General features: G+C 40.6%; 1 protein-coding gene across 2 annotated transcripts in view; it reads right to left on the reverse strand.

The window, feature by feature from the left end:
* ntm (neurotrimin) overlaps window positions 1-22,122 on the reverse strand; it is a 416,292-nt gene that overhangs the window by 107,042 nt on the left and 287,128 nt on the right. Inside the window, exon 2 of one of the 2 annotated variants that reach the window (XM_083776165.1) lies at window positions 6,233-6,323. In XM_083776165.1, the coding sequence (XP_083632291.1) occupies window positions 6,233-6,323 (91 nt within the window). Of the gene's footprint in view, window positions 1-6,232; window positions 6,667-22,122 lie in introns of those variants that run through there. The other variant, XM_083776164.1, reaches the window with a different exon arrangement.

The following is a 22,122-nucleotide window of genomic DNA, read 5'->3' on the forward strand; positions in this document are numbered from 1 at the left end:
CACCATCACGTTTTTCACTAACTGCAACCACAAAGATGTACAATTTCCCCCATTAAGCACCCACAGAGAGTGGGAACTTGGAGCACAGCAAAATCCAGAGTGATAATTTAACTCAGAAATGTTAACCGGTAAGGCCTGAATTAAAGGCTTGCAAAACTGTAATTTGGTTCCATTTGTACATTTCTTAAATTAACAATAACACTGAGCATGTTAAAGTGTAGATTGGCATCCCAGAGATCCTAATGCATATTAAACTGAGTGGTACTCAATCACTCAACCTAGGTGACTAATGAAAGCATAACTGAAGTTTACACTTAGAAGTTCTGCCATGAAAGCACGTCTCCTTGAGTCCTTTGTAAAGTAACAAAAGCATGGATACCGGTACAATAATGGGCACATTTAACAGCCTAGCTATAACAAATGTCAAATACCAAATCATGTCAGTTGTTGAACTAGCCTACTTGAAAAGAGGAAAGTAAAGAAGGAGTGAAAACTCATATAGCAGCTTCAATGTTATGATGTACAGTACTAATTACAATTTTGTCTGCTAATTTTATGTCCTCCTGATTAAATTGAATTTGTATCCCGGCCTGAAACGGTGTGAATATAGATCTATTTAACACTTATTTAGAAAGGAATTCAATAAAAATCACTTACACCACCATTAATTTAAGGTGATACAATGCCCAGTGTTGGCTACCGTCCGACCTCAGTTTTCCCACAATGCAATTGTAGTGTGTCAGTTACCACCAAGAGAGCTAGAAGGACAGGGTGCTTGTTAACAGCCAGACAATGCCACTTTGTGGACACACTTTTTCAGTTCAGCAAATTGCAGATGTTGGCCACATTGTGTTACTGTGTTAACGAGATGTACGGTATTTATTTTATCATATCAATCACTCCATATCGCACAGCCCCCCCGGCGCATCAAAGAGGTATTTGTATACGTGTATACGTGGGGGGGGGGTTAGTTCAAAGTGATGTTCATGCCATGTCAGCAGATTAACACCCCACTTATGAAACAGTACATAAGGCCCTGATGTGGCCTCAAGCCCCGTTCAATTTGCTCTTCTCTTGCCATCACAGATCTACCTTTCCGTGTATCGCGTGTATCTGTTTTGGCAAGAGTGAATCTTGGATCACCGGTTGCTACCAATACCGAAAGCTGTCCAGCTAGCAAAGTTAAATACCAGTAACCAGTCCAATACACTCTCTCTCTCTCTGGACCCAGCAAAAATCGAAAAAGCGAAAATGTAACACTAATCCTGCTTCCATGGCTGAGAGCAGAGCCGGGAAGGGCAAGAAATATACCCCCAGAACTATATTGTCTCACCTGTGGGAACAGGTTGTCGGACTATTGACTTCCACACCCGCTTTAATACTTGCTTGGTACCACAGCCGGCTGCCAGAGCCCTAAAAAAACAAGGTCCTGTCCTGTGACTACTTCGCCCGCATCCCGGCCGGGCATCTTACTCACAGGCTAAAGCGTGCAAAACAATCTAGTGCGTTCAGATTGGGTCATGTCACAAGTGGTCACATCGTCACTTTGCTAAGTCTCACCTGACATTTTTTTATTTGGGAGTCAAATACATTTTATTTAGCCTATTATTGCCAAATCACAAGAGGTTGACTCATGACACTTTACATATAGAGCTGGTCAAGTGTAATGAAAGACCGTACAATTCCCTCATGAGAAAGCGCTTGGTGACAGTGGCAAGGAAAAACAGTGACTGATTTTGGAAAGTAGCCACATCTGGTTTCTGCATCATTAGAGCTGAATAGAGAATGTAATGGTCTTTGATTAGGCCTTTGTGTACCCTATACTGTACCAAAATCAGAGCAGGTTTTTGCTTATAAGTACTGTAACATGAGAATAAAAACAAAAACATATGGGATGTACAAGGGAAGGAAATATGGGACTGAAATGGGACCCATATACTACCATTCTACCATCCACCGCAACCTGGGAATGAGAACTGTATAAACTAAAGGGAAAAATAGCCTAAAGGATACAGTGCTATACAGCAAATCTATACTATAATAGAGCGAATGTCTGAGTGTGTGTGACTGTGAGTGTGTGTCCGACCGCATTTTATCTCCTCATTATCTCCTCACTGCCTGCACCAATCGTTCCCACTTTTCACACAGGCATTGACCATATGAATATGGAGGGCGTGACGGAGCCCTTTTTTCGATTTGACACATTAATGATTATTAATTAATTTATTAGTGAATTAAAAACGCACCCGGGTGCAGTACCCCCCGCAGCCACAGGGCGGCAAAACTCCAAGTGAATTGCATTTTGGGACCGTCACTGATTAATACTGGGACACAGTTTTCCGCGTAACTTCAGTTGTTTCGCCCGCAGTTACAGATCTCATCTTTCCTGCACCAGCACGGCCACGATCACAACGGAATGATTATCTATCGGACTGGCTCTGTTGGATCACTTGATAGGCCCTATAACTTTTAACCAAACGTGGGTGAAACAGCGTGCAGCCGCGCACATAAAGACTGCACGTGCGCACGCACATGGAGTGGACGGATTGATTGATATACCACAACAACCCTTGCTTAGCACCTCACTAAAAGCGTGTGCGCAGGCTACTCTGAGGTGGCCACCCACTGTCGTTATAATAGGAACCTTCTGCCCTTGCCTGGCTGGATTTGTGTGTGTGTGTGTGTGTGTGTGTGTGTGTGTGTGTGCGTGCGTGCGTGTGTGTGCAGACTACTTTCGCTTGAGCGTGTGTGTGTGTAAACTACTTAAGCTGTGTGTGCGCACGTGCGTATGTGTGCGCGTGCGTCATCGCGTGGCCGTTTTCAGTTCGCTATAAACACAACACGAGATACAACTGTCTTGAACATAAGCCACACACACACACAGCGTGAAGTGGCTACAGCGCACGCTCCGGTGAAAACAGCTAATCTACAAGCTCACAACATCACAGGTTGCAAAAGCCATGAGTTCTCGCAAGCCAAAGCTCACAATTGAGACCGTTTTGGACGCAAATCCACCTGCAAATTGGATCTCTGCGACTGTCCATAACTCCATATATAGGTGCATGTCAAACTGGGGGTCCTTGATACTTTTCAAATGGGGCTCTGTTGTCTAATAAGTGTAAATGTTGCGGTCCTTGCTCTTGCCATGAAAACGTTTCCCTACCATGCATTTGTAAGAATACTTTCATGTTATACTGCTGTTTTTATTCATAAAAACACACACACACACACACACACACACACACACACACACACACACACAAATATATTATACAAGTTGAAATATATCAGAACGGGTAAGGACTAGTAATGTCTAATGGGTTATTCATCTATGTTCAAAATAGAACAGTAAGAGCATAAAAGAGAAGGGTAAGGCAGTTAAAGGTTTCAGGGAGTGTTAAACTTTGAAATTTGGCAGTCTCCTATAATGTTTGAGCCATGTTTGTGTTAAATGATTCAGTGAGAAATAAACTTTGAACAATAGTGAGTCATGTATTCTGATCTTGTGTTTTCTCTCTTTTTAGGATACTAAAGTCCGATACAATACAATGTTGGACCAAACTGATTATGAAAATGCACAATTTATGCATTCTATTTCCATTATCATAACTTCAATACCAGTGGTGGAAAAAGTACTGAATTGTTTACTACTACAGTACAGTACAGGTCGTATTTGTACTCTAACTGGGGTCGAGTACTCTGTCCACCTCTGCTGTTCAATACCAATAAATCCAAACAGACCTTATTCTGATGGATAAAAATGAAATGCCATGGGAAAGACAAGTTAGCATATCAGCAAACACGATTTTCAATATTTTAATATTGATGAGCCACTTTTTAAGTGCAAACCACTTCCTTAAGTGACTATGTGTGTGGGTTCCTGCCTGCCTGGGTGCGTCTGAGCACGAAAACAGCATGGCTGTTTTTCACCACCTGTGCGCAACCTAACACACACACATTTTCCTAGATAATGCAGTTCACAAATTATTGATCACAGGGAAAAGTATTCCTGATGCACAAATTACCCCCAGTCGGTGAGATGAGCTGTTCCCAATCCCATTCATCTTCATAGAATGTGATTGTCCAAATTAATAAGGAACACAGCATTTCTCTCTCTTCATAAGCTATAATGATAAGATACAGTATGGTCTGTACAATCGTTTTTGTTTTTTAAAGAAATGTATAGGGCCTAATCCTACTGTATTGTTTTTCACCGATTCAAAACGGGCTCAATTTACCCAGTTGCTCATCTTACCCCATAGCCACAATCTGCATCAAATGTTACACAGCACCAGACAACAAATATCACATCTGATCTAATGTATAGCAACAGCCCTGTCGTTACCTATACGCGCACTGCGTGTAGGGCAACACGTTGCTGAGGGCAACACAATGAGCGATGCAACAAGCCTGTTGATAGGGGCGGCTCAGGGGTAGAGTGGCTGGATGGTAACCGCAAGGTTGCCAGTTCGAACCCGGACTCCCCCAGAGTTAGTGTCGAAGTGTCCTTGAGCAAGACACTGAACCCCTAAATGCTTCTGATGTGCTGGTTGGTGCCTTGCATGGTTTCCGCCACCATCGGTGTGTGAATGTATTATGCACAATCTATGTAAAGTGCCTTGGATAAAGGCGCTATATAATTGCACCATTTACCTATATAAATGCACCATTTAAGCCCCCTTTTTCAATTTTCACGCGTTCTTCCTGCAACTAAGTTGCGTGCCTACACCACGGTGCTCTGCTCAGACTCAGAGCTTAAGTTTCGCCTCCCTCTCTCTTCCCTTGTCTGGTAGTAGCAGAGTCACGTGTACTGTGAACATTATTTTGTTTTGAAACAAAAGCGCCTCCCTGCCGGGTTACAAGAGAAGGAAATAAAAAAATTAAGGAAACAGAGGTTTAGAGGCTCCAACATCACTTGCAAAGTTGCACGTATGTTGATGTGTTATTTATTTGCCATTTTTTACTATTTTGAAAAACATTTAAAAATAGTTCAACTAGCCAATCTACATCGAGACATTGTGAGCTTGTAGATCGGCTATTTTAACTATTTTAAAAGGATTTTTAAAATAATAACAAATGGCAAATTAGGGTTAAGGGGTGGCGTAAGATATAGCCCAGTGTGTTTTGGATGAACAGCAGTGGTGTTGATTTGTGTCAAATGCAGTCTGTACGGCTGAAGATAAATGAACACGACGTCGGTGGGAGAGGAGTTATTGTGTGTGCTTTGGACAAACAGCGTGGTGTTGATTTGTGTCAGCTGAAGCTTCATGTCAGAGTTGGCCACAGAGGTCATGTGCAACCTCTTCCAGAGAGATGGAGACACTAGAAACTCTTCTGGAGAAACATGTTGTTTGCATGCATGCATCGCTTGCATGCTGTGTGCTACTATGCCAAGTGAGTGACAAGTGTTGAAGTCTGTCACTCACTTTGTGTGATTTATGGCGTTATCTTTCTGTTAAAATCCAAATATGTTACTGTATAGCAAACACTACCTGGTGTGACACCACCTGACAATCTAGGCTACTCCACCTCAGACACAATAAAATCACACCCATGATTACATTACCCACATTACATGACTGCTGTAATTTTAAGATCCATAGGCCTAATTTGTACTGCATACTACATATTATCTTTTTCACCATGAGCCACATGGGGTGGCAAAAGTATAATGACTTCCTGTAAATACCATATTATGTGAACTCACACACTGATAAAGCCTTCGTTCTGTGTTCAGTTGTGTGGGTGCCACACAGAGGCTAAATGGGAAGTGGGGAACACGGACAGGATAAATGGGACCAATCCCTCTCTCCTCCATTAGCTCCTCTTTCTCCTGAGGGAATTGTTGTCAGCCGGTCCAACTCCATTTCTACATGCTCATGTTTACGTTTCCACCTGCAACGCTGCTCAGTCGGTGTCTGTCTGTCTAGTGCTCTCTTTCAAGTCCAAAACCTTTACCACTTTAGTCCCGCATCGTTACACAACAATTAAAACGCTGCAGTCTCTTGTTAACAGCTGTCAAAGATTAGAGGGTCGCTTTCCGAATGAAGTGTGTTCGCTCAGCCTAATCCTTTGAAATCCCCCACAAAGACGTGCACTTGACTATGAAATAGACGGCACAGGCAGACATGTGTTTTAACAACACCACTTCTCCAGCCAGGCAGTTGCGAAAGCCAATGTCAAACTTTAGTAAAACAAAGTGCAGAATGCGCAAGAAAAGGTGTTGACTCACCGTAGAAAGACTGTCTCGCCTTGTCGGACGGTGATATTGTCCATCACTTTGTTGTCAGACTGAGAATCCCCCTGGCTGCGGACAGGCAACCCTGTTGGTAAAACAAGAAGCACAATTCTCAAAAACAGAAACGCCGTGCACTTCCAGAAGACGGCAAAGTGTCCGCGGACCCCCATCTTCCTCCCCGTAATATCCCAATGTTCTGTCGGAACGTCACAATCGGTTTTCAAAACGCATTTAATGCAACGCGAGTCGCTGTCTGTGGAGAGCGGGTGGGTTGTTTATTCCAGTTCATTAGTGTTAATCCAAATCTTCTTGTCTGGTGCGACGGTATATGCGAGGACGCTCGAGCTATATAGCTACAGTATTGCGCACTGTAAAACATAAAATAAAAAAATAACTCGACCGGCGCCTATTCGTACATTCCTTGCTGGGCTGCCGTTTATTCTTCGGTTGACACGCTCTAGTCTACAGCATCCTGTATTGCTGACAGCGTGGTAGGCTATGCAACTTCACCCATCAACAACAGCAGCAGCCTAATTAAGTTCTTGACATCATCTACTGTATGCGTCACGTACTGTCCAAAGACCAAAGTGTATTCAACCATCGTAATGTTTCTGCGCACCATGCAAAATAATAAAATAAGGGGGTTAAATAAATTTAAATGGCATGCTTGGTTTAGGATTTGCATGGGTTTTACTTAATTGTTTGAGATTATGTAGACTTGATTGTGGTCAGAGGACAGTTTGCACTTGGGCTGCATTGATGGTTGTGGCACAGCATGGGGACAACATGAATGAAGCCGCAGCCTTAGGAGATATAGGTTGTGATGTGAAATAATGCTCTCTAATAAACAGAAAGTTACGGTCCAATGCAGTCGCACTATAGTGTCTTGAATCATGACAGTATGACACTGTTATTTTAATTTGGGAGCTAAAATGCCATGTGAGCCAGTGTGGCTATGGATTAAAATTGCAGCACTTGTGAATGCTATTATAGATTTGAGATGATCTGCCTAATTACAGTATGGATTATCTCAGTTTTGCAATACACAGTAAAATCCTGAGTGTTCATTTAACTCTGAGAGTTAAATGTAACCTAATTGACCCAGTTATTGTAATGTAAATGTACACAAGAGTTACATATCATGGATATATTCAGGATTGTAACGATTGTTGCCTACTAAACCAGCCAAACAATTGCTATGTGTGTCATAAGGATGTGAATGAGTCATAGCATGTACTGAATATATATAGAGCTCTCTCTGTCTCTGCAAGGGTTCTTTATTGTGCACCCTCCACTTGGCACAGTATCTGCTGTCCTCAAACAGGTGATTGCTCACAAACTCACAGTGGCTAAGAGAAAAATAACTTGCAGTTTCTTCCCAAAATAACAATATGTCAAGACAGTCCTACCAATTTCCCAGTGCAGTACAAGACAGCTTGTAGAAATTGAGCAACTTAAAAGCATATTTCACGATTTGCAAGTATCTGTTTAAAATGTTTAGCTAAATAATTACTTTGTAGCCTAGCCTGTAGATTAAAGACAAATACACGTGATAACAATGCAAATATCACCCTGTAACAAAGATGGGCCTATATAAAGAGTGATCGTCTCTCAATATGCCACCTTTCCATGATCTCACATGTATATATTGATCTGCAAGAGCAGTGTTATCTTCTTCTGATCAATAAATAAACCACGCACAACATTGATCGTGCATGGACACTATACACATTTTCGATGAATTATCCATACTTGGAATGCTTGACAGATAATAAATTATATTAGGTGAAATACGTAGGTTCCCGAAGCTTTACTTATAGCACCAATATCTGAAAGCTACAGAGCTACTCATGCATTTTTGCCTAATGAGGCTCTACGTCTGTCTGACTCTGTCAGCAGCCTCACAGCAATCTTGCTGCCTCTTACCAACCATAACATGATTTAAGAAAAAGAAAACCACCCTGAAAAAAAGGCTTCCACAATTTACAGCCCTGCATTCAAAACTGCTATTCTTACTCAATGAATAGTTTAATTCAACGCTATTCACTGCACACCATCATGTTTGCCTCTCAGCATTTTTCATAAAAAAATGTCCTACAATAAAGTAATTTGACACATTATTGAATGGAGTAATACACTGAATAATGTTGAATGGTATACAAATGTTATAAACTGAATGAATGGCAATGAACATAATCAAGATCTATTTTTGTATTGATACTGTACGCTGCTGCTGCTCAAGCTGCTGCAATTCTCAATTTTATGTTGTAAAAAAGGTAATGCAATATTTTGCATTGCATTACACAGACAACAATAATTTGGCAATTCATTGAAAATTGATTCATAAGCTTTGGGACAGAACCCAAATTCAACAAGAATTGGAAAAATAATATCTGGGTGTCAATTTTAATTTATAATTTGGGCAATAAAATGTCAGTATTTTAAGAATGCTTCACGCAGACTTTCATTTATTGTCTCTATACTTAAATAAAAACAACATCAGACACTCAGGTTACAGTGATGACATAACGTTGCATGAGTATTATACAGTATACATTTTTGTACATATCCCAATGCAGTTTATTATTAGGACAGAGGAAGTGTGTGTGTGTGTGTGTGTGTGTGTGTGTGTGTGTGTGTGTGTGTGTGCGCGTGCGTGCGCGCGCGCGGGCGGAGGGGTACCTGACAGCACCTATAGGTTTCATAGCCTAGATTATTTAGGAGAGGGAATGAGATATCAACCCACAGGAACAACCCATCTCCAGGCAGCTTGACCTAAGGAAGCTATATAGTCCCGTCAGTCGTCTTTCTAGAGGTGCTATAGCTCATAATTGAGACTCCACCCCCACAAGCCTATAAGTGCCTTAATCTCTGCCGAAGACATTTATCAGCCAGGTAAGTCCTCCTGTGGTGACGGCTCACTGTTTCCCTCAGACACCTGGAGCTAAGAAAAACCCTGAAGTTTCTCTTTTAGTCTATCATTCACTGTCACCAATGGGAACAATAATAACTTGCTGAACTGCAGAGATTTTAACCATGGTATACAGTAGTAACAGTCTGTAGAACAGAGATATAGATATAGTATACACACAAATATATTTTTTTACACATTATGTTCAATGCATTTGTAAAATACAAAGTTAGACAATGCTATAATCAAATATCGCATGTAACTTATAGCTATTCTACTCTAGCTTTTCTTTTCCCCGTAGCTGCTGTGCCTTTAGGGACAGAATTCCCCTTGCAGGATCAATAAAGGTCTTATCTTATGCAGTAAAGGGCAAGGCCGTCAGGATCGGGAGTCGAACCCGCGGCACACTGCCAGACTTGGACCGCTGAGCCACAGCCCAGGCCTGTCTTATCTTAAATTTTATCCCATTTTTTCACCCAGTGTCTGGTCTCTAAACTACCTCCCCCTGGCTGGCCAGGGGAGGTAGTTTAGAGACCAGGATTACTGCATGTTTTTGTGAGGGTACCTACCCTAGGGGACACAGGGAGAACATGCAAACTCTCCGTGTCCCCTAGGGTATGATCGGGCACTGATGAAAGAGAACACGCCCACAGTGGGAACCCAGGACCTTCTAGCTGTGAGGCGACAGCACTAGCAACTGTGCCAATCTTTTCTTTTTCTTTTTTTTTCTTTTTCTTTTAGATATTCTTTTCGGCTTACGCCTTTTATTGGGACAGGAAACGGGAGAGAGATGGGGGAAGACATGCAGTAAAGGCCGTGTCGGGCTCGGGAGTCGAACGGGGATGATCTATTTATTTATAGATTTTTCCTGACCAGCGCTGCATGCATGCTTGCCTCTTTGATGCTATTGTGAACAATAGCCAAGTAAGAATAAATACATATCCACTGGCCAATAATATGGTTCACTGCAGCTCAACAGTCAGTGTGAGGGGTGGTCAGGAGATGTCTATGCTGCAATGACAATTCTGTCTGTAGTTTATTCTACGTGCAGTAACTGCAGTTGCTCTCTCAGTCTCATCAAGGTGTCACACAAGCTAATATACAATTCATCGATCTTTGAACGCTGGCTGTAGGTGTGAGCTGCACCTGCTATGTATGTGATGATACATACATAGCTGTGTATCATCCCCCCCCCCCCCCCCCCCCCCAACAAAAAAAAACATTTGTCCCCGCACTTTTTACATCCTGACGGCGCCACTGGTCTTGAATAGTTAGTGAACCCAGCCTTGCGATAGAGAAAGGCCGCTACAGACAGACTTCCCAAGGGAAGACAGACTATGCACCGCCACCCACTGCACACAAAATACCAAGACATCAGAGACACATACTTCTCACAGATTACACACACCCAAAGTGAGTTTGAAAACATAACCAACGACAAAAAAATGAAAAAAAAACACAATGTGCGAACACAGCAGCAAGATTTGTGAACTTTTGCGATAAAATAAGGTTAGCCAATGGAATACAGTACAACCACCCTAAGGACTATCTGTACCGAGTAGACCTCTAGACTGTCACCTATACTGCACATGTAAATAGAGCTGCTGCCTAGCATGTCTGAAGTAAAATGAGACAGAAGTAGCATGTGCTTAAATTTAGAAAATGTTTCAGATGTCAAAGAATTCTGAGATGATAGAATGGTGATGGATGATGATGGTCATGGATACTATGTATACTATTAGTTTTGAGAAAAATGCTGCTATTTGTCCCAAAATGAGTGCAAAAAGATTAGCATTATACCCTACCCTGGTCCCTGTATATAACATGTATATAACGACGCAATGTTACATAGCTCTGCATGTCTACACAATACTGTACCCCTCTCTCCCCAAACTGTATAACTCCCCATTTTCAAATGATTGTATTATATTTTTACAACTTGCTTTCCTTTGGCAATGTAAAGATATGTTTTCTCATGCCAATAAACCTCCTTTGAATTGAATTGAATTTAAGTTAATTGAATTGAAAATTGGTATGTGAAGAGCCAAATATTTTCTCAGGTGGTACTCTGTGTACCCACTGATCTAAACCTATCAATTTTCTGCCTTATGTAACTAATTCCCATACAATTTCTTTATTGGCACAGATGATGGGGAAATATCAAGGGTTATGCATGTAGTCACCTTCTTTCTCATTTACTGCCATCGACAAATATGGCCTTTCTAGAAGCTCACATTGCGTCGCATTGTGAAGTGAGCTTGTAGATTGGCCATTTTCGGTGAATGTTTGCCTAATATGACATTCCCCCAGAATAGGGATGCTAGAGATCATTGTCAGAAGGCACAAAGCTGCATTACTATAGTTATTAGTGAAAGTTATTGTGTCCTGTTTCACCTGCACAATGACAGGGAAAACACTGCTACAGCATATTAAAACATGAACATTGCATTAACAGACAACAGAAGAGTTATATGAAAACTGGGTCCATCTTTTACAGAATAACTTTCACAAACAGCTGTGCCTACTGTCATGGATATACAGCAGATGTGCATGAAATGAAGTAATATTTTCTGACAATTTATTTGAGACAGCACATTTTGGAAGATGAGTTAAATGGGCATCTCTGCAGTTCTGCACTGTGAGCCTCTGTTGATGAGCTCCAGATGGTCATTCTCCATCTTTAAGACTGTCTTTGTCCACAAGGGAACCTTGGGTAATGAGGTCTTAGTCATGGCACTAATGAAATGTCACCTTGCAGGTTTGAGGGAGACACAGTCAGACCTATACGCATGGAAATGGTGAAAAGTCTTGACGATACACTCACTAACATGTTGTTGATTTCAGTTTTTCTCAGTGTAAAATTATGCTTGCAGGATAATTGGTTCTCAAGGGAGCTTGGTGAAAAGATGACAACTTGAAGGTGTTTATTGCGAGGTTTCCCCATTGTATTCTAAGTGATTGTATAATCATATCGCCACACTTGGTGATGGCTGGACAAGATGTGCTAGACTTTGGGGTTTCAACTCCTGGAGAAAAACAATAATTAGGAGTCAGCGAACGGCAGCGATAAGCATGGTGGGAAAAACATTGTGGCCAAGTGACTGTGAAGACAGTGGTTGTGGCCCACACCACTGTTCCAACTGGCACACAATCAGAATGCAATGGTGTTCCTCCAACCTCCACACTACATCACCCTTCAGCTGAAACACACAGCAAAGAGTAAGTGTTTGCCAAGATCTTAATCATGGTGGGCTCAAGCAATCGATAAGAAAGTGGCCCTTAGCTTCAGGGGTGTTAGACATTCTAGAGTGGATGTGACCATTACATTCTAATAAAGAGATTGATGCCAGTGAACTTGTATTTATCACCTGTTAGCAATAGCGTCCCGACTCTGAGGCATGTTAAGTGCACTTGGCTGTGACACGTATACTCAGCTATCAGCGTTGGCCTAGTTGCTTCAAAACTCGCTTCTACAAAGAACTAAAATACATTCCATTCAACAAAGGTTCTTTCCACAGACACAAATGCATTATCAGAAGCATGCTATTTTCTGTACCGCTTGGGTAAGAGTTGTGCAGAAAAGTGCTGTACTGCATATCAGTGGTTCCCAAACGGTGTGCCAAGGGACACTGGTGTGCTGTGAGACAAGTCCAGGTGTGCCTTGGGACTCTTGTGACGACCACACATTATTTTTTAAATATATGTACTATATCAGTACTTTTTGTGCACTCATTTCCAAATATAGAGGCAAATTGTATACCATAGAAAACAAAAATCAAAATAAGCTTTTACAGAGAACAGTGATAACACATAAGCTATTTTGCCTCTATAACATAGAGGCAAAATAGCCTCTAACATGTGTTATAGACTCTCAACCTAAAGGTGCACCTTGAGGTTTTGACTTGCCTTTGGTGTGGCTTGGGCACAAAACGTGTATGAACCACTAGACTATGACGTCGCCTTAAAGGGCCGCTTTGGCATGGGAGGTCAGATCAACATATGGAATGAATTCTGTACTGGCCATATATGGAGCGTGTCTTGAGTGTACAGGGATTGATGAGGTCAGTTCAACATATGGAATGTCAGAACAGGAAGGACGGGTGGCCTGGAGGTGGATCACCATATGGATGTTGGTAAAAAAAGTTGGTAATAAAAATGTGGAAAACGTATGTAATCTCGCATATAGTTCTTTTTTTTAACAGAAAACGCTCTTAAGGTGTGTGTTTAGATTTTTTAGAAGATACAAAGAGGTACAGCTGTGGTCATGTGTTATTCCACCATCCTCTGCCAATAAAGCTTTTTTTTATGTGGATATGCTTTGAGCTTAGAATATAAATATATGATCAAGCCCTAAATCAACTATATTTATGGCCACTTCTGGTGTACGTTTGTTCAATTATACAACAATGTAGTTTCCTCCTGCTGCTAGACAAGCTTTATGGAGATAAACGACTACCATAATGCTAGTGGAGTCTGTAGGTTTTGACCTTGGCTACAGTTCAAATAAAGCACAACGTGCAATGTCTCACAGTCACTCATACGTATGATGCATTTTATTGTTTTTCTTCAGCAGAACCACATTTGGAAACAGACCATAGCCTCTACAACCTGCTGTCCAGTTGGAGGAGAAATTATGAACAACAATTGCTGCTTGCCATCAAAACAAAGCAAGAAAAATGGATGGAAACTGCCTGTTTGGCCTTTAGCAAGTGGCCATGCAGTGCTTCACAAATCACAATCACAACTGAACCGGCCATACTGTGCGTACCATAATGAAAATGTGTAGTCCGTAGCAACATGTGTGTACTGTTGATACATATCACATCACATCAGTTGAAATATCTCCACCAAAAAAAAGAAAGACAACAATTATTCAGCATCTGTGGTAATGTACTGTTAGTAATCCTGGTGAGTAGAAGATTAAGCCTAATTTATGCTGTGTGGTGTGACTATGCTGAAAATATGGGAATGCATGGTGCATTGTTGAAAATAGATTACTTTTGTTGGTAATTTTATTAGCAATTTGAGATCAGCCTGCAGCAAAAAGCCTGTCAGTGACCAAATGACCAGAAGTTACACAAGCAGTAAATTTTATGCAAAGATATCCAGTCAGCTCTCGTAAAGACAACTCTCCATTTCTGGGTTGCCTTCTTTTCTTTTCTTTTCAAAATCTTTTTATTCAGGTTTTTGTAACAGTAGCCCAGGGGCAAGTATTAAACAGACATATACAATGTAAAAATAAAACTCTTCTGGGTTGCCTTCTGATGTTACAGTGATGACCTCTGACCCAATTTTCAGTGTTTGTGTGCAGCCAAACATTGCCTGACCAGCTCTGTCATCCTGCTGGAACACATCACTGCAATTCAGTCTCATTTTTGAGACAGAAAAGATCTCAGTGGGTGCTGCTTCACCGAATGTGTACTGTATGCAAATGTTGGCCTTTCGTTGATGCAAATTTGATAATGACAATTTAATATCAAGCTATTGTCAATGCCACAATGTCAGAGTGTGTGTGTGTGTGTGTGTGTGTGTGTGTGTGTGTGTGTGTGTGTGTGTGTGTGTGTGTGTGTGTGTGTGTGTGTGTGTGTGTGTGTGTGTGACTGTGTGTGTGTGTGTGTGTGTGTGTGTGTGTGTGTGTGTGTGTGTGTGTGTGTGTGTGTGTGTGTGTGTGTGTGTGTGTGTGTGTGTGTGTGTGTGTGTGTGTGTGTGTGTGTGTGTATGTGTGCGTGCGTGCGTGTGCGTGTGCGTGTGCGTGTGCGTGTGTGTGTGTGTGTGTGTGTGTGTGTGTGTGAGAGATGGTACAGGTAGGCCTACAAGCAAATAACTGCCAAAACAATGTAAAGAGAATCAGCAACACCTACTAACTATGAGTTGTCTTAGGCCAAAGACAGCCTAACTCAGCATTCTGTCTTTTGTTTTTGTTTTGTCTCAGTGGACAGACACGTGGACAAAACACATGCTCCTGAGTACTGTAATACTGTATATTGTAAAGTCTGGGAACAGCGGAACAGTGCACTTGACTTCTATAGACATCTCATGAATTGTCCTAAACCATGTTTGGCAGAGTCAGGGTCATTGAGATTAAATGTCATCCTTAGACCCAGCTCTTAGTGGTTGATGAGGCCTGTCAGACAGTGACACAGTGAGGGATTGTACTGAAATGGAAACACATCTATACACAGAAATCACTCTGCCAAGCGAGAAATCTTTGACTTTGAAGTGTGAATTGTGGTATAGCCTATCCAAAGCATTGTATGTAGTAATGTGGCATGGTATATGACTAATAGCATGTGATTAATAGTAATCTTGTGGAAATGTTATATTCCAACTACATATAGTTTACAAGTAAATATTTTAATGTTGGGCACTGTCACATCATAAGTGTACAGTATGCACATTGTGTGATGGTATAGTCTGTGGAACACATATCTCTGCCAGGCTGGGTGGCCTACCCAGGGCTGGGTACATTAATTGTATTGCAGCCATCAATATTGCAGCCAACAATTCAAGTGAGATTTATGTTTAGTTATTGTATATTTAGTTGTATTATGGTTAAAACATTGAGCGCTTCTGCTCTGCTGTCTGCTGTGTTGTAGCTGTGGAAAACCCTAATAGCCCTATATCCCGCCATGCACAGCGACTATAGTCTCTGCATGTCTGTCTGTGTATCTGTCTGTCTCTCTCTCTTTTTCGGCTGCGAGGCAAAGCCGCAGAACCAGCCAGCCAGCCAGCCAGCCAGCCAGCCAGACAGACAGACAGACAGACAGACAGACAGACAGACACAAGTACATGTTTCGTATCCAACTGAAACAAACCATGTTTCATAGATTAAATGCTTTCATCAGAAAAGATTATAAACAATATAATTTGCTGCTCTAGTGCATCAGACCATGTTTTTTGCTGACATTGTTATGGCTCATAGAATTACCTTGTTAGACGTGATAACTGTTAATATAGCTTCCATCCTATATACATTCACTTGAGGATCATAATTGTCCTGTTTATAATGATTATTTCAAACAGCATCTTTATTAAATCCAGCTGATGATAATTTCAAATATAAGCTTAACCAATCATGTATATCTTAAGAGAGATAATTCTTCCTTCACTGCTTAAACATTTTCTTCTTCTAAAATCACAATAGAATGGAATATGCAGCATTTCATGCAAGCCTCGACACACTGAGGTTCAATTTCTATTACTTATAATTAGTAGTTTCAACATAATGTAGCAGGGAAGCTGACTAGAAGAGCGGAAAATTATGTAGTAGGACATATCACGCTGAAAATGTAACACATCCACTTTTGCTCTGCCCCTAACCATCACAGACAATAGAGGATTGACAATAGAGGATAGAACTGTTAGGTTTTTTCATTAAAATAAGCACTACATTAGCCACTTAAATAAGCTTGTCATCAGGCTTCCAGGAAATTTAGAGAGCAAACACACGTCCTCAAACAACATATGACTGTAAATTGTAATTAACTCCTTCCGTTTATCCTTGTTTGGATTATATATGAAATACCGTACAACCAATCCACCCCTGAGCCTCCCCAAAATCATTAAGATGGTTGGGAAGCTTGCTATGCACAAAGGAAACCAAAACAAAAGACTGCTTGATGACCAAATCTCCATTATATACGCCACCACACATAATGGTAGCAGTGTAAAACCATGCTCAGTAATGGTGTGCAGGAGTGGCAAAGATTAGAGCATAAGGATCTGCATACCAAAATAGCTCCCATTAAGACGGTTTTATTTAATGCAGTGATGTTTAGAGTTATACACAGGCTCTTCCTCAGATTTCAGAAGCATGAGGAAAAGCCTATGTTCCTTGAAATATCACTGCAATAAATAAAATCCTCTTAATGGAAGCTATTTGGTGTGCAGAGCAAAGATGTTTTGGCTCTAATCAAACATTTTCTTTTTAATTGTTTTTTCCCAGCAACCATATAGTATTGGACATTGGGATGTGAAGAACGTCTTTCTTTATCGTTTTGTATGGACTGTCGAACTACCCTTTCGAAAACAAACAAAAAAAGTACATGTAATTGAGTTGCTTTTTCTTTGCCTTATCTTATCAGAAGGAACCATGTTCAGAGGTTACACTGTTAGGTAACACACAGTGGAGTAAGCCCACAGTGACTGACAGCTCCTCCTAAAAGAAGGTCCTTTCAGTCAACCAAAAAAAGGATGGAAAAAATGAGTAAAAAAAAGAATTGCATAGATATGTGTGTAGGTTGATAAACCGGGGAACTTTTACTACGGCATGTAATTAAATTCTTCCAGTGCAAAATAAAGATAAGGATTCCATTAGCCTCTTAAAACATTCTGGGATAATGGATTTCCGTGGTTGATGGAGCACCTCATGTGGGACAGGTGGGATTTACTCCCCAGCATGGCTCAGCTCGGCATTGTGTCGGCAGGGAATACTTAATTTATATACCTCGTCGTACATCGGTTGTCGTGCGCCGAAAATAGGCGATCTACAAGCTCACAACGTGTTGTGGTGCGACACCCGGCGAGCTTGTAGATCACCTATTTCCGGCACACTGCTCCCTCATACGATGAAGTATAAATCATGCTAAATGCAGGCGGAGCGCCTGCACTGCGCCCTGCCACAGGAGCAGCTGACGACATTTGATGCACCATTGGCACCAGAGGCAAATGAGATTACGGGAGCGGGAATGGAACTGACTCTCTCCTTGACAGATTTACAGATCCCTACAGGATAGAATACAGGCGAAAAAGCTGTAAAACCCATCATCTGCGGGGTGAATTACATACAGCTTGGAACAACTTGTTTGGTTTAGGAAATTCTCACACAACCCCTTTTTGATTTACCTGCATCCCTGGCCCTCCCCAACACACAACCACACGTTGCTCTTCCTAATTTTCATCAATCGAATCCCTTTCTCTGCCCGGGAAGGGCAAGCAGGAAAGATGGTGGTATTTTGCCACAGCTGAGCTGTGATTCAAGGATCTCCTTTTTTCATCAGCTGGCTAAATCGATGTGCTGATCTGCCCTTGGACTTTGATATATTAGATGGTCACAATAGGATAATTCTGTACCGGAACAAATATCCTACTGCCATGACCATAGATTTCTCACTGGACCAAAGAGATCAAATCTGAATATTAGTCTATAAGACCACTGGTCTCTTCTAGTCTCCGAGCAATAACATGTTGAGGTCAAACACAGCTGTGGTGTCGCCGTCATAATAAAACCGCCGGCTCAATTATTTATTCTGCTATGGGAATACTGAGTGAAGGAATCAACACAATAAATCTAATACAATTTGCGTCCACTTCAATGGATTTTAATGAATCACCAGTATACATTTTTGTCAGTTTTTTGCATACACAATTTATATCCACTTATTCATTCCTATGCCAAATTAATAAAATAAATAATATTATTTTACTGCAGACAGTGCACTATAAGATACAGCACAGAAACGTTAATGTATTTGAGTGGGCTTGGCTTGCATAGAACCTGATCCCTGCAGTTGAATAATAATCATTGATCAATATGCAGTGTTAACTCGAGTTAAGTGTTGACTGCAGTGTTAACAGTGTAACATTGCACTATATCATCCAATATTGATGTCATAGTAGAGTAATGTGTTTTTATTACCTTTGACAAGGAGAAATACATCATGCAATGGAAAAATACCTAAAGTACATTAATCGAAGGTGAGATAAAAGATCAATGTTATGTTTTTTTTAATACATTAATTTGTGTATGCATGAACAATAATCAAAATGTTAAATTAATTGACTAGTAGGTTTTTAGTTGTTTTTTCCAATGCCATTACATTCCAAATGTACCTTTTCTACTTACTGCCTTACACAAGTGTAAGACAGCTAGGAAGACTGTGCTAAAGTTATACTCATCTCTATAGTAGAACAGTGTGTCCTGACATTCTGATTGGGCTGGACAGGGTGACAAATGCAAAAATAGAATATTGCGCAATAACCTGTTTCTTCCTAATGAACAGCAACAAAGGGAGAAATTAGCATACACAAAACAATTACGTATAGCTGTCAAGGTATAAAAGAATCTCACACAATTGGACACTTCAGGCATTGAAAGACCAGTGGACAGGCAAAACATCTGTCTCAACGAAAACTACGTAGCATGTAGTAATTACTGGTCTGATTGAGCTAGTACCAATTTCCTTCCATTTAGTCCATTTGATCCCACCCACGCACCGAACATGAACTTGACACTTCCTGCCATTCCCAAATTGGTTTGATCCACAGAGACCTCAGTGACAGGATTTCAAGTCTAATTTGAAAACATTAATCCTAAACACATTATGCACACAGACACACATTAAATAATATGTACACATTTGCCCTGCTAATTATATCATTCATGATTGCACGGTTACAATAGCATAAGGAGTGACACTGACTTTTAAAACAGACACTAAATGCGGCAACACATAATTTGAATGGCGCAATTGGAGGGAGTTATGAGAGCTGAGAGCTGCATGCTGAGCAGCCAAACAGCAATCTATTGTAGCCTGAAATGTGTATTGCTTGGGATCTTGCTGAGAGCTAATAAGTAACGTTGTGCGAGACTAATAACATTACTTTCCTGTTCCTCATCATTATAACAAAAGGCTGTTTCATATTAGCCATGATTTGCCCATAATGTGATAACAGCAGTGGTGGAAAAAGTAAGTAAAACGTAAGTAAAAGTATCAATACTGCACTGTATAACTACTCCGTTAGAAGTAAAAGTCCAGAATTCAAAATGTACTTGAGTAAAAGTACATTGGTAGTACCAAAAGTTACTACACTCATCAAATATCAATCATAAAAACATTTTATGAACAGTTTGAGTGTAGTGTCATCATGGGAAACAGCCTCTCTGAGTGGTTTCCCATGCAATCTGGAGTGAAACAGGGTGCATCATCTCTCCTATTCTCTTCCTTGTCGCCATTGATTGGATCACCACCAACACCACATCTGACAGGCCTAGAGGCATCCAATGGACTCTATTCTCCCAGCTGGAAGACTGGAAGAATTTGTACTGTAAAAAGGTCTCTTCCCTTGATCTTTATCTTTTTTAGTAGTATTAGTTTACTATAATTAAATTAATACACGATAATCAACACTAACACTTTAATTTAGAACACAGCCAAATCAAATCATAGTATGTGTTCAATCAATTATTCAATCAAAGCAAACGGCACAAACAATATTAGTTTTCTCTTCTACAAAAATTAAAGTTACAATCGCGTGTTGCCATTCTCTTAATACCAAGATGCTCCTATACAACAGCAATATCAAGTCTGTTCTGCTGTACGGTTCCGAGACCTGGCGAGTAGTTAAAACAGACGTGAGGAAAATTGTGTTGCACAAGTGATGTCTCCGGCGAATATGTCAGATCTTTTGGCCAAATAAAATCTCATCATCAAGGATTTTACACAAAGACACCTGAGATGGCTTGGATGTGCTGAGCATGGAGCAGGACCACATCACATAGGTGGCCTTAAGATGGACACCACCAGGCAAGAGAAAACCTGGGAGGCCCAAAACCACCTGCCGCAGAACTGTGACACAAGAGCTGGAACAGATCAGCCTGTCCTGGGGAGAGGTGCAACATGCTGCCAGGGATCAGATGCAATGGAGAGCGCTCATTGAAGCCGTACAGTATGTCCCATAGGGGAAAATAGCAGATCTACAAGCTCACAATTGTCGCATCAGATCACGATGCATTATCAGCTTGTAGATGGGCTATTTTCAAATGGCCGAAATGTAATGTAAAGTAATTAATGTATGTTTTGTAATAATAATCAAAGTAACTAGTAACTAAAGTTTTCAAGTAGAAAAGGTAAAAGTATTGGAAATTGGAAATTCTCAAGTAAAGTACAAATACATAAAACATTTACTTAAGTACACTACTTAAGTAAATGTACTTAGTTACTTTCCACCACTGTCTAAAAGAGTCAAAGACGTGGTAAATTCCCTCCCTTGATGTAAAACACTAACCAGGTGATTCAATCATTGCTATTCAATATTAGCTCCATCAGTAGTAAGGCTGTCTATCGTGCTGGCAGGCACAGAACTGAGGACTCCTTGGTTTGACTGGAGAGAGACTTATCTCGTTCTTGTTCTTGCTAGCATGAATTACTGTAATAGTGGCACAAACAAATGTTGCTCTCAAATGGTTGTGACAGTGGCAGTGGAAACGTGTGGAGGAAATAAGGAGTGTGGGGCAAACACAAGCCCATTGCATCTTACACTGGTATTCAAGTGGAACTGAGGATCTCATGATTGATTATTAAGTGCAAATAGTCACAATGACCAAAATAAATTACAGTTTTCAGAGAGAGAGAGAGAGAGAGAGAGAGAGAGAGAGAGAGAGAGAGAGAGAGAGAGAAAGAGAAAAGAGAGAAAATGTAATGCTTTGTATGATGCTGTTAATATGAATATGAATCATTATTTTCCATCTACAGTATAGGCACATCCTCCTGTTGCATACTGGAGTCTGCATTATTCCCCTACTGAACTTCACTATAATGCATGTACCTCTGGATATGAAGGTGTGCACAGATGTTACATTTAAATTGAAACAAATCAATTTAAAACAAAATATTAATTTATATTTACACTTAAATCACATAATAGATAGACAGATAATTGCTCATACAATAATGTGATTCTGAACATTTCAGACAAAAGCTTATTGCAATATATGTGTTCTTTGAACCGGACTAATTGCCATCTCAACACTTTTCATATTTGAAAATGCACTTGTCAAAATGGCCACCACCAAGTATTCATTTGCCAAACATAAGTATCTGTATTGACAAAATCCACAATTTGGCTGGAAAACACTTGAAAAATGCACAGTGTTATACAAACATTGCCTAGTCTGCCTACCTTTCATGTAGCTCCTCCAGAACTAACTTGGCAAACAAATAGGCATGTGAATGAACAGCAGTGGCTAACGAGA

This window comes from Protomyctophum parallelum (assembly GCF_964188405.1).
Source record: "Protomyctophum parallelum genome assembly, chromosome: 1".
NCBI lineage: Eukaryota > Metazoa > Chordata > Actinopteri > Myctophiformes > Myctophidae > Protomyctophum > Protomyctophum parallelum.